The following is an 11268-nucleotide window of genomic DNA, read 5'->3' as shown; positions in this document are numbered from 1 at the left end:
AAATAAATGAAATGCAATTTAAGTTTCTCTGTTACCATGGCCAATTATCTCTGTTCAGGTGAAAGGAGCAAAAGAGGTTAAATAGCTTGAAACCTTGTTGAAAATTTTCAATTAAAATTAGTCTTGGTGGCTACTTAGTTGGGGTTAAGCATTCTGGATTGCGTAAGCCAAATACGAACTACAACAATTAAGATAGATATAGTAACCCACTTATAATAAATTAATAGACAAATAGTACTTCAAATTAAACTTTTAGTATTTAATCAATTTAAAATGAATATTAAGGTCGTTGAAAATCAGAGTACTTATAGGTCCATTGAAACTAGCCAATCGAGTTTTCTTGCGCTTTTAAAAATATGATTCGGAGTAACAGCGAAGCCAGGCTTCCTTCCAGCTCCCATTAGTTTAGTAGCTTCGTCCGAAGAGCGTGTAGAACTTGGGCTTGTTGGTGCAGCCGGGGTTGATGCACTTGTCGCTGGCCGTAATGGGAGCTGGCTGGTCGAAGGGGATGCACAGCGACTTGGCGCCCATGGCCGGAGCTCCTGGCTCAGCCTCTTCGCCGCGGGCGCTGTCCGCCTTGATCTTGTCCTCGCAGCTGATCTCGCCACAAAAGGGGGCCAGCAGGATGTTCTTCTGCTCCAGGAAGCCGCAGAAGTCGGCCCAGTTGGTCACCTTTTTGGTGTGGCTATCCATATCCTGCTGCGCCTTGGCAAGCATGCTCTCATGAATTGTCTCGAGCAGCGCAGGGATCTTCTTCTCGACGTCGGCCAGCGGTATGGTGATCTTCTCGCCAGTGTCACGACGCACGGCTACCAGCTGCTGGGCCTTCAGGTCCTTGGGACCCACCTCCAGGCGCAGCGGGACTCCCTTCAGTTCCCAGTGGTTGAACTTCCAGCCGGGCGAGTAGTTGTCCCGGTAGTCACCTTCGCACTTAACTCCACCGCCCACCAAACGCTTCTCGAGCGCCTTGCAAGCATCCAACAGCTGCGCCCGCTCGTCATCCTTGGTGTTCACCGTGATGCCGCAGGGCACCACAATGGCCTGGATGCAGGCTACATGGGGGGGCAGAACCAGACCCTGGTTGTCCGCGTGCACCATGATCATCACGCCAATGGTGCGGGTGGTAAGGCCCCAGGAGTTCTGGTAAACGTACTTCTTCTGCTGCGTTTCGGGGTCCTCGTACACGATCTCGAACATCTTGGAGAAGTTCTGACCCAAGTGGTGACTGGTAGCTCCCTGAATGGCACGCCCGGAAGCCGAGATGAATGCCTCCACGGTGGTGGTGTAGTCACCGCCAGCGAACTTCTCCTTCTCGGACTTGCGGCCCTTGACCACGGGAATGGCCAGCAGGTGGGTATACACCAAAGCGTACAGATCGAGGATATCCAGGACTTCCTTATCCGCCTCCTCCTTGCCAGCGAAGGCGGTGTGTCCCTCCTGCCACAGGAACTCACGGGTGCGCAGGAAAGGCGTAGGCTGCTTGAATTCCCAGCGCTATATAAATGAATAACATAAAGTATTAGTTGAAGAAGGATTAAATCGAAAGCAACTACTTACCACAACGTTGTTCCACTGGTTGAGACGAATCGGCAGATCCCTGTAGGACTGAATCCACTTCGCGTAGGCGGGGTACATCACGGTCTCGGAGGTGGGGCGCACGGCAATAGGCTCGGCCAAATCGGAGTCGCCGGACTTGGTGACCCAGGCCACTTCCGGAGCGAAGTCCGCGATGTGCGTCTTCTCCTTCTCCAGCACAGCCTTGGACACGAAGATGGGGAAGTAGCACTCCTTGACACCCATGCGCGTAATCTCGGCATCAAACCACGTCTTAATGGCCTTCCAGATGGCGAAGGACCAGTGGCGCAGGATGTAGCAACCAGACACGTCGTAGTACTCGATCATCTCACCCTTGGTGATAACCTGCGAGTACCAGTCGGGCAGGTTCTCCTCCTTGGTGGCCTCCAGACCAAGACGGGTCTGCTTTTTCACAGCACCGGAAGCATCGGCAGCAGGCTCCTTTTTAGCCGGCTTTGCAGGCTTTGGTTGCGCCTCCTTGGGTGCCTTCATGGCCGATCCTCCTCCACCGCCGCCACCGCGACCAGCGACGGGGAAATCGGTGCCCGTGACCTCCTTGTACTTGGCCTTCAGAGCCAATAACTTGGCCACTTCTGCATCGATCACCTCCTTGGCTGCCTTGTTGCCCTTGGCCGCACGTACCTTCTCCCCTTGAGCATTGATCTCCTGGGTGAGTTCATCCTTAGCTGGCGATGCCATCTCGACGGGACTGGCTTCCTTCTTGACTACAGCGGGTTCAGCCTTAGCGTCTGGGGTCCAATCCTTGCCACTCAACGTTTTGTACTCAGCTTTGAGAGCCAGCAGAGTCTTAACCTCAGGTTCGATTACGTTCTTAGCTGCCTTCTCGGACTTCAGTTTCCTGATCTTATCGCCCTGTGCCTGAATCTTGCCCAAGACACCGGCAACGTCACTGCCTGAATCTCCACCAGTGAGATCAACAACGGCAACGGGTGCGGAAACGGGTGCCACAGTGCCTGGCTTCCACTCCTGACCGGTTAGTGATTTGTAGTCCGTTTTTAGTGCCAACAAGAGCTTAACTTCGGCATCCACAAGGGATTTCTCAGATTTCGCCGACTTTAGTTGGCGAATCTTCTCACCCTGCTGGGCGATCTTGTCCAGTAAAGTGCTTACAGCTAGGTTAGAAGCCGGTTCCGGGTTCTTCTCCTGCTTGACTTTCACAGCAGCTGCAGCTGGGGCAGGAGCTGTGGTACCTGGCTTCCAGTCACTGCCGGTGGCAGTTTTGTAATCAGCCTTCAGGCTCAACAGCGTCTTGACTGCAGCATCAACGGTGGCCTTATCGGCTTTAGCTGACTTCAGCTCGCGCACCTTATCGCCCTGGGCAGTGATTTGGCTGAGAATCTGGGCCACCGAATCGTTGGCAGCGGCAGAGGCAGCAGGTGAGGCAGCTGGAGCGGCAGTGGGAGGAACAGTGCCCGGTTTCCAATCCTGTCCGGTAATGGTTTTGTACTGAGCCTTCAGTTCGAGAAGCGTCTTTACAGCAGCGTCGATCTCCGGTTTTCCAGCCTTCTTTCCCTTCAGATCTCTGACCAAATCTCCCTGCTTAACAATGCTAGCATTGACCGAAACGGCGTCGTTGGCCGTGGTGGAAGGAGCGGAAGCAGGAGCAGCAGTTTGTCCAGGCTTCCAGTCCTTTCCTGTGGCGGATTTGTAATCAGCTTTCAGGGCGAGCAGCTTCTTCACAGCAACATCGATTTGATCCTTGGCTGCTTTCTTGGATTTCAGGTCGCGGACCAGATCGCCTTGCTGGGTAATTTGACTGTCCAATTCGGAAGCTTGGCCGGAAGACACAGGTGAGGATGCCTTTTTCTGTAAGAAAGTCATATTTTAATATTAATTGAAGGTAAAAGCTAAAGCACAGCAACGTCTTCATGTTTTTCAAAAGTTTTCTGCAACGTCAGCAAGGGCTACATGAATTATTCAGCGAGCCCCTTTTTGAATTTGTGACGTATACCTTTCGGAGGTAGACGATAACGATCCACACGATAGGTGGTTCAGCATACAACTGGTTTTTGGCCTAAGAAGAAGACTACGCCGAACCAACGCGGCACATAAATAAGAGAAAGTGAAAGAGCTTCAGTGAGCCACAGTTGAAGAGAGAAACGATTGAGGAGTTTCAAACAGCTGATATTGTAGATATGTGGGTACTCTAATAAGGCGAATATTGAATACTCTATCTTATGTTAGTTTTTAATGAATGGAGGTTCCTCAATCCTTAATCTTTACTTAAAAAAATCGACTAAAGCTTGTCCTTCAACTCACCGTCGTCTTGGCATCCGGCGCATTGATTTTCAGACCAGAGGTGGGCACATCCTTCGTGTGACCATCAGGAATGGAGAACAAAACAATGGGCGAGGGCACAGACGTGAAGCCACTGGGCGGGGCATAGGCATTGTCCACCTTAAAGAAGCCGCGCCTCTGCAACTGGATAATATCGCCCTTCTTCAACTTCTTCAGTTCAGGATCGCCCAGCATTTCCACCTCATCACGAGTCTTGTGGCCAATGAACTGCTTGAAGTCCTCGTCCTTGCCCAAAACAGCTTTGCTGATGATGTTGTCGAAGTAAACGCAGAAGGTGGGTGGATAGGCACTGGCATCGTCTTCCACAGCCAACCAGGTGAGCTTAAGGGTCTTCTTGAAGTCCTTGTTCTCCAAGTTGAGAGCAGCATCGATGGAGGTGATGTTTCCAGATGCATCCTTGTTCACCTTCTTGATCAGGATGTTGCCCCAGTTGATGAAGGTGGCGTTTTCGCCCTCCTTCAAGGCTTCGGCGTCCACGTAGTCGATGTAGATGCGGGGACCCAACAGGACGGTCTTTTTGCCTAATGATTCATCCTTGGGATGCACGGACACCTGGATCCTCTCCACCTTCGCGCCAGCCACATTAACAATAACGCGCTTCTCCTTCTCCAAGGCAGTGTAACGAGGAGCAATCGGATCGATGACCTTCTTGTTGAAAGCCCAGATCTTATCCCAGTTCATGAACACCACGGATTTGCTGCTGCCCTGGGCAATGATGAATTCCTTCAATCCCTCCACAGTCATGCCGCGACGGATGATACCGCGCACCGTTGGGAAGCGAGGATCATCCCAGCCGTCAACCAGACCGGATTCCACAAACCAGGTGAGTTTGCGTTTGGACAGCACGGTGTTGGTCATGTTCAATCGACTGTATTCCCAGATGTACGGCTTCCTGAGCTTCAAAGCATCAATGAACCAGTAGAACTGATCATCGCGATCGTGGTACTCAGTGGTGCGCAGGGTGTGGGTCACATTCTCGATAGCGTCCACAATGGGGCAGGCAAAGTCGTAGGTGGGGTACACCCTACACATGATAATCGTTACATTCCTGATGTTATGTAATTGTTTGGTTTACCCACTTGTATTTGGTTCCTGTGCGGGGATGGGGTTCGTTCTTGCAGCGATAGATGGTGGGATCACGCATGCAGCCGTTGGGCGAGGTCATGTCGATCTTGGCGCGCACGCAGTACTTTTGACCCTTCTCTGAGCCCTTGACCATCTCCTCCCACAGGGCAAGATTCTTCTCGACGGCTAAAAAAGAAAACGAGGACCACCATGAAATAATATTCTTTCATAAGTCAATCCAAAGACCAAGATAGACTCACAGTTGGAACGATTGGCAGACTCCACGCGTTGTTCGCGCTCTAGCTTCATTTGCTCCGGAGGTGTGTCATCCACATAGGCCTTGCTCTCCTTGATCAGCTGAACGCAGTAGTCGAGCATCAGGTCAAAGTAATTGGAGGTGTGCGTAAACAGGTCAGGCTTGATCTGCAGCTGTTCCAGATCGCCCAGGATGACGTTCTCAAACTCCACGGTCTCTTTGGCGGGATTGGTGTCATCGAATCGCATGATGAGCGTTCCCTGAAAGGCCAGGGCGTAGTACTGATTCAGCAGCGCCGCCTTGGCGTGGCCAATGTGCAGATAGCCGGAGGCCTCTGGCGGGAAGCGCACCACAACCTTGCCCATCTCGGCACCAGGCAGGTCCACAAACTTGCCCTCCTGCTTGCGTTCGCCGGTTTTGGCGGGCGTCTGCTCCTTGGAGGCCTGTGGGCTCCTCTTGACCTTCGCTCCTTCTGGCAGTGATTGCAAAACCTTCTGGATCAGGGGCTGGGCGGTGATGAGGTCATACCAACGCTGCACGTGCTGTGGAATGCCCTTGGCGGCGAGGAACTCATAGCGCGAGTGCATCTCGTTGAACAGCGCAAAGTCAGCGATGGTCAGCTTGTTGGCCACCAGGTAGGTTACCGGGGCAATGGACTTGTCCAGGAAGGACAGGGCCCACGAGATGTCGTCCTCGCAGGTCAGCGAGAAGGAGAGCCAGTGGTCGATCTGTGTCCTCTCGATGGCCGTCTCTCCGTACAGCTTGTAGTCCGGAGCCGCGCGGGCCAGGGCACGGAGCACATCGTTGTTGGAGTGGCAGACCAGGAGGCGATTATCGGGGAACTGCAGCGAGGTCTCCTCCTTGCTCCACACAATCTCCACGGGCACGGTGGCATTGATGAGGTGCGCCGTCGCCAGGCCACCTACATTCGAGTGAGTCAATTAATATCATGCGACACTATACGATTACCAACTGATGCAATAAAGTGGGGATCGGATGGAATGCCAGATATGTATATTGTGTACATAAATAGACCCCCGTGCGGATTTAACCTCACTAAGTGCACATCTTCCGGGAACTGAAGGTCACTGCAGCCGGCATCCTGTGGGCACTTACTTATCGGCGGATTGTTGAGGTTCGCTTTCAGCTTTATGGACATTGTCGCAGGTCGTTGGTTGCAATCTGAATTGAAATCACGAAATTTCTCGGCTTTATAAACGGCACGAGTACGGCCAGCTGCTAACGTCTACACAGTCCAATGGAGATGGCCAGAGTGAGCTGCAGTTGCCGTGCGATAGTTACCTGTGAATGGCAAACATCGCAAGCTCAGATACAGTGAAGACTGGAAAATGAACAGAAAGTGAATGAAAAATACTCGCTATAAATAAGAAGTTATTTTTCTTAAATTTTCCTAAATTGCTTCTCATTTTTATAAAAATAAAAACTAATATCATAAACATTTTATTATAGTCAATTAAACGAATTGTATGATTTAGATAAGTTTAGTTTTTTTTCGAAGTATTATAAATTGATTAAAAAGTCAACCATATACCAATCACTGTCAACCGGCTCTATCAACGTGAAACGCACTGTACTTGCTATTCCCCTTACCACGTTGACAGGTGCATTGCGAATGGCAGCTCTGCGTGAAGAAGAACTTTCTATGTGTGTTTTGTTCGGTGGCTGCATGGAAAATTAAGGTTTTTCCATATATTTTGCACAGCTAGCACACGGTAAAACTCAAACACACGGAGGAGAAGCAAAGTAAATGGTGAGACTCTAGGGAAAATAAGTGGATTGGTGATTTTCCCGGTAAAAAACGGTTTTCCATGTTGACGATGCGGCGGCTCCAGGTGTGAATGGCTGTGTGTGTGTGTTGGTGGGGTGCTCGATGACTGTGTCAGTGGAAATTGGGAGCTTCGCTGGCCAAAAAGATATGAAAAATTAATGAAAAATGCAGAAATCAATAAAGGTTCTGGACTAACGAAGGTTGTATTCCATTCCAGATGCTTTTCATGCTGCTCTTCAGCCGGCAGGGCAAACTGCGGTTACAGAAATGGTACATGGCCTATCCCGACAAGGTGAAAAAGAAGATCACCCGGGAACTGGTCACCACGATACTGGCCCGGAAGCCCAAGATGTGCTCGTTTCTGGAGTGGAAAGACTGCAAAATTGTCTACAAGAGGTGAGTAATGGGGTTGAATATTTTATGATCACTTAGGATTGTTAGAAAATGGTATAGGTAACATGTATATACCTTGTATTTAGCTTACCTGGCTAAAGAAAACCACATAGTTATACAAAATCGTGCATTTATTTTCATTTTCCAACAAGTTTACACCCTTTTTCATAAGATAACTGTGTCAAACATCAAATATAGTTGAGATACTAGCCCTGATAAAGTGATAGCTGATTAGATATGTATGTATGCCACAACAGAAAAAGGGTTCTCATTCGTTATACGACTTTATATATACATGTTATAATATTTAACCTAATTACACCCTAACCTTTCCAAGAACTATAACAAGATTTAAGCCTAACATTATTGTATGTTGCATTTTAGGTATGCCAGCCTGTATTTCTGTTGCGCCATCGAGCAGAACGACAACGAGCTGCTGACACTGGAGATCATTCATCGCTATGTGGAGCTGCTGGATAAGTACTTCGGCAGCGTAAGTTATTAGCACCACTTTGCCATAAAGACCGCAAATAGTTACACATTTTCCCTTCTCTGAACAGGTCTGCGAGCTGGATATTATCTTTAACTTTGAAAAAGCCTACTTTATCCTGGACGAGCTGCTTATTGGCGGTGAGATCCAGGAAACGTCCAAAAAGAACGTACTTAAGGCGATCGCCTCGCAGGATCTGCTCCAAGAGGTCAGTACACCCGAGACATATGATCTGTAATGCCTAAAACGGTTGTGTCACTCTCTACCTATGCCGGATATATTGTTAATTCTTTTACATATTTATTCAACTTGCTGGTTTTTAGTTTCGTTACCTCGTTAGTGTTTGTTTGCATCTATATATTTATATGCCTATCTATAACGTTTACAATGTCATACCTCATGCATATCACGGTTTTCTCTTTATACTCTACTCTACTCTTACCTACTTCTCGTTTTTGTTTCTCTAATTTGTGCATTCGAAACTAATAACAATACTACTCGTACTATAAACCGAACACCTCTAACCACTCGAAGCAAGAAGAGTTCTTTTACTCGCTGCAATAGATCCTAAGTCCAGTGTGCGTGTGTGCTTTCGCAGCAGCATTGTCATTATGTTTAAGTTCCGAATCTGATGTAAACCACCTTAGCTGGCACACACGCACTCAATTGATTTGTTTACTTGTCTTTGCATGCCGTCTTGAATTCCGAAACTTGCCTACTCGAAAGCGAATTGTGAAGTGTGAGAACATACCAGGAATTATTTGATCGCCACAGTATTGAACTTGCCATAGATGTTGCTGTGCAGTAAAACTAAAACTAAAACCTTATTTGCCATTTATAGTACAATTTTTGCTTGTGTTTAGTGACCCTGTAACGCTGTAAGTCTCCTAACCCGAAATGTAGTAAGATCTCGGTCTTAGTTGGCTAGATTATTTTGCATGACCTTTGTAGTAGAAGTACTAACTAGTAACGATGTTAAACTATACAAATTCTTGCCATACCATAAACCATATATAAATGTGTAACCCATGTACCCTCTCTCTTGTTATTATTAACGCTTACCCTACCCGCCACTGCATAAATCGATGTTAACACAACTACTACTACCACCACCAACAACCACCACAGGACTTCAATGAGTATCTCAACTAATCAATGAAAAGAAAAAAATATATACCTAGGAGAAAAGAAAACCCATCCCAAAGAACCAGTGTAAAGAACATAAAGTTATATTCCCGATCTGCGAAGAGTCTTAGTGGGAGAGTCGATAGGTCAGATCAGTCAAACCTTCGTCCAGCTGTATATATATTTGTATATTGCCCAGCTTCCATTTCCCCGCCTTCCCCGCGCTGCGCTGTGATGTTCATCCATATAATATGCATTACGTGTTTCCAAGTTGTGCCGTAAATGAAAGAAAAGCAAAACAAGATTCGAAATTGGTTTCTTTTTTGGACACATTCTACTCACACCTACACCTACTACTCGTACTACCACTACTACTTCTATCTTTCCTTCTACTCTTCTCGTTCTTATTGTTCTTATTCTCTGTACTCCAGGACGAAGCCGTTGAGGGCACTTTAAGAGACATTGGACTCCTCTAAAGAACTAGAACACCCTAGAACTTATGTAGTTGATATTACACGCACACCCAGACACAGCAAGCACACAATAACACACACACTGACACACCCCCAGCGAAATGTGTGCTGCACTTGGCACATTTGAACACTGCTCCATCCACTTCTCAACACTAGTGTGTGATTTGGCTGTTGTACAGCACTGATGCGCTGAATAAAATTAATAAATGATAAGCAAGAAGGCGCCGGGCAGCGTGAGGCTCGGAAAAGCAATAAATACCACAAGCTAAATTCTAGATAGTAACATCAGAGCATCTGGCATGTGGTTTTCCATACACACTCCTCCGTATTTCACAAACACACACACAGATAATAGATCCAGCAAAGTTCATGCAAAACAAGCCAACCTCACGTAGTTCCCTCAACCGAATTAATATTCTTCTTCCTATCTACATTATAATATCGAAAGATCATTCCAATCAATCACCAAATGGGCAATAACTAATTTAGTGGGGAATATATGCAATACTATTCTTACAATAGAAACAAGTAAGCTTTAATGTTGAAAAAATGAGAACGTTTATAATTGAAAATTGTAATAATCATCCCATAGTGGTAACCGAATAAAGTCTAGTTTATGTATATCTACAAATATATATGTTTATGTATGTGTGTTGTACGTTTTAGCCAAATTTTCTGTGTTTTGTAACTGAAAAAAAAACAAGTTAAAATAAAAAACCAAGTATTTTTCAAAAAGCAAATATTAATGTACTTGTATGCTATATGATAATGGTAAGAACTGGTGATCCTAAGTTTGATTTAGTGTAATTGTTACTTTGAATTTTGATTGTTGTCTTTGCTGTTGTCACTGACCCATTCGACTGCTCTGACCTCTTGACGCCCGCTTTGATCTACTCTCCACTGATCTGATCTCTGAACTCCACTCTCTCCAATCTGTCTATCTCCCCATCTGTCTGGCTTAGTGCACCCATTTGGTGTCCTTTTGTTGTTATTAGTTTTTCTTACGTATTACCCGTTTTCCATAGCCTATTTATGAGGGGTATCCCCCTAGTATCGATGCTTTTATTTGGTTCCCTTATATCCTGAGCGAAGTAAAGTATAGATCACGTAACTGAAGCTAAGCATTCTCCCGTTCCAGGATGAAACCCCGCAGAGTTTCTTCGACGATCATGGCCTGGGCTAAGTGGGCTCCATGACAATGAAACCCAAGAAAGACATTATCTGTATTGAAACCCTATTTAAAGTCGCCTTAAATGTATGCGTGTATCTGTATTCAACGTAACCCAAAAGTATGCCGGTTCTATTATTATTATTATTTAACCTCCTGTGTCAGCATAAAAGATTGTGTATAAAAGTGCTGTTAAACTCACTCCTAATTTCGCTTGGCAAATGCAATTTGCAAACACATTTTACTCTACAAAAGCAGCAATATCGGTTGCTCATACACATTCGTACTTGTAAAGATTAACTTAGAGATAAGCAAAGTAAAGCGAAGCGATTAATCGACGGTGTGCTCAACTCTATAGTTGTAAGTTAAAAGCCCCTATAAATATATGAAAATTGCTGTATCCAAAGTAACCCATCAAAGCTCTGTTTACTTTATACATTCTTTGCTGCAAATAAAATTCGTATTGAGTGTGAGAGTTTCTAAATTTCAGATATTTTAACCCTTGAGTTTTGGCTGGCTTTGTTGGGATAATGAATTTGCAAATGATACAATCTCCACCTCTCATCGTATTAGACCCAACGATCATTTAAGTGTTTTGCCATAATTGGAAAACAA

The 11268-nt window shown here is 46.4% G+C and overlaps 2 protein-coding genes across 4 annotated transcripts; one reads left to right on the top strand and one right to left on the bottom strand.

Moving 5' to 3' along the window:
- Positions 1–238: 238 nt before the first annotated feature.
- On the bottom strand, positions 239–6480 carry LOC108026213 (bifunctional glutamate/proline--tRNA ligase). The gene is made up of 6 exons (XM_017097028.3): positions 6332–6480; positions 5220–6137; positions 4974–5145; positions 3856–4918; positions 1558–3402; positions 239–1494 (listed from the first exon to the last, which is right to left on the bottom strand). The coding sequence occupies exons 1-6, from the start codon at positions 6372–6374 to the stop codon at positions 406–408; spliced, it is 5130 nt and encodes a 1709-aa protein (XP_016952517.1). The 5' UTR covers positions 6375–6480; the 3' UTR covers positions 239–405.
- A 352-nt stretch (positions 6481–6832) lies between these two features.
- On the top strand, positions 6833–11063 carry LOC108026367 (AP-1 complex subunit sigma-2). Of its 3 annotated transcripts, none has more exons than XM_017097285.3 (5): positions 6833–6986; positions 7222–7400; positions 7782–7890; positions 7958–8095; positions 10624–11063. In XM_017097285.3, exons 1-5 carry the CDS (start codon positions 6984–6986, stop codon positions 10666–10668), a joined length of 474 nt encoding a protein of 157 aa, XP_016952774.1. In that variant the 5' UTR covers positions 6833–6983; the 3' UTR covers positions 10669–11063. The 3 variants fall into 3 exon arrangements, with proteins under 3 accessions (XP_016952774.1, XP_016952775.1, XP_016952776.1); XM_017097286.3 differs by lacking the exon at positions 10624–11063 and adding an exon at positions 9444–10116; XM_017097287.3 differs by lacking the exon at positions 10624–11063 and adding an exon at positions 9016–10116.
- The last annotated feature ends 205 nt before the right edge of the window (positions 11064–11268 follow it).

Source organism: Drosophila biarmipes, chromosome 3R, assembly GCF_025231255.1.
Source record: "Drosophila biarmipes strain raj3 chromosome 3R, RU_DBia_V1.1, whole genome shotgun sequence".
Taxonomy (NCBI): domain Eukaryota; kingdom Metazoa; phylum Arthropoda; class Insecta; order Diptera; family Drosophilidae; genus Drosophila; species Drosophila biarmipes.
Note: the sequence above shows the minus strand (reverse complement) of the source record. Positions and strands in the feature narration are given on the sequence as shown.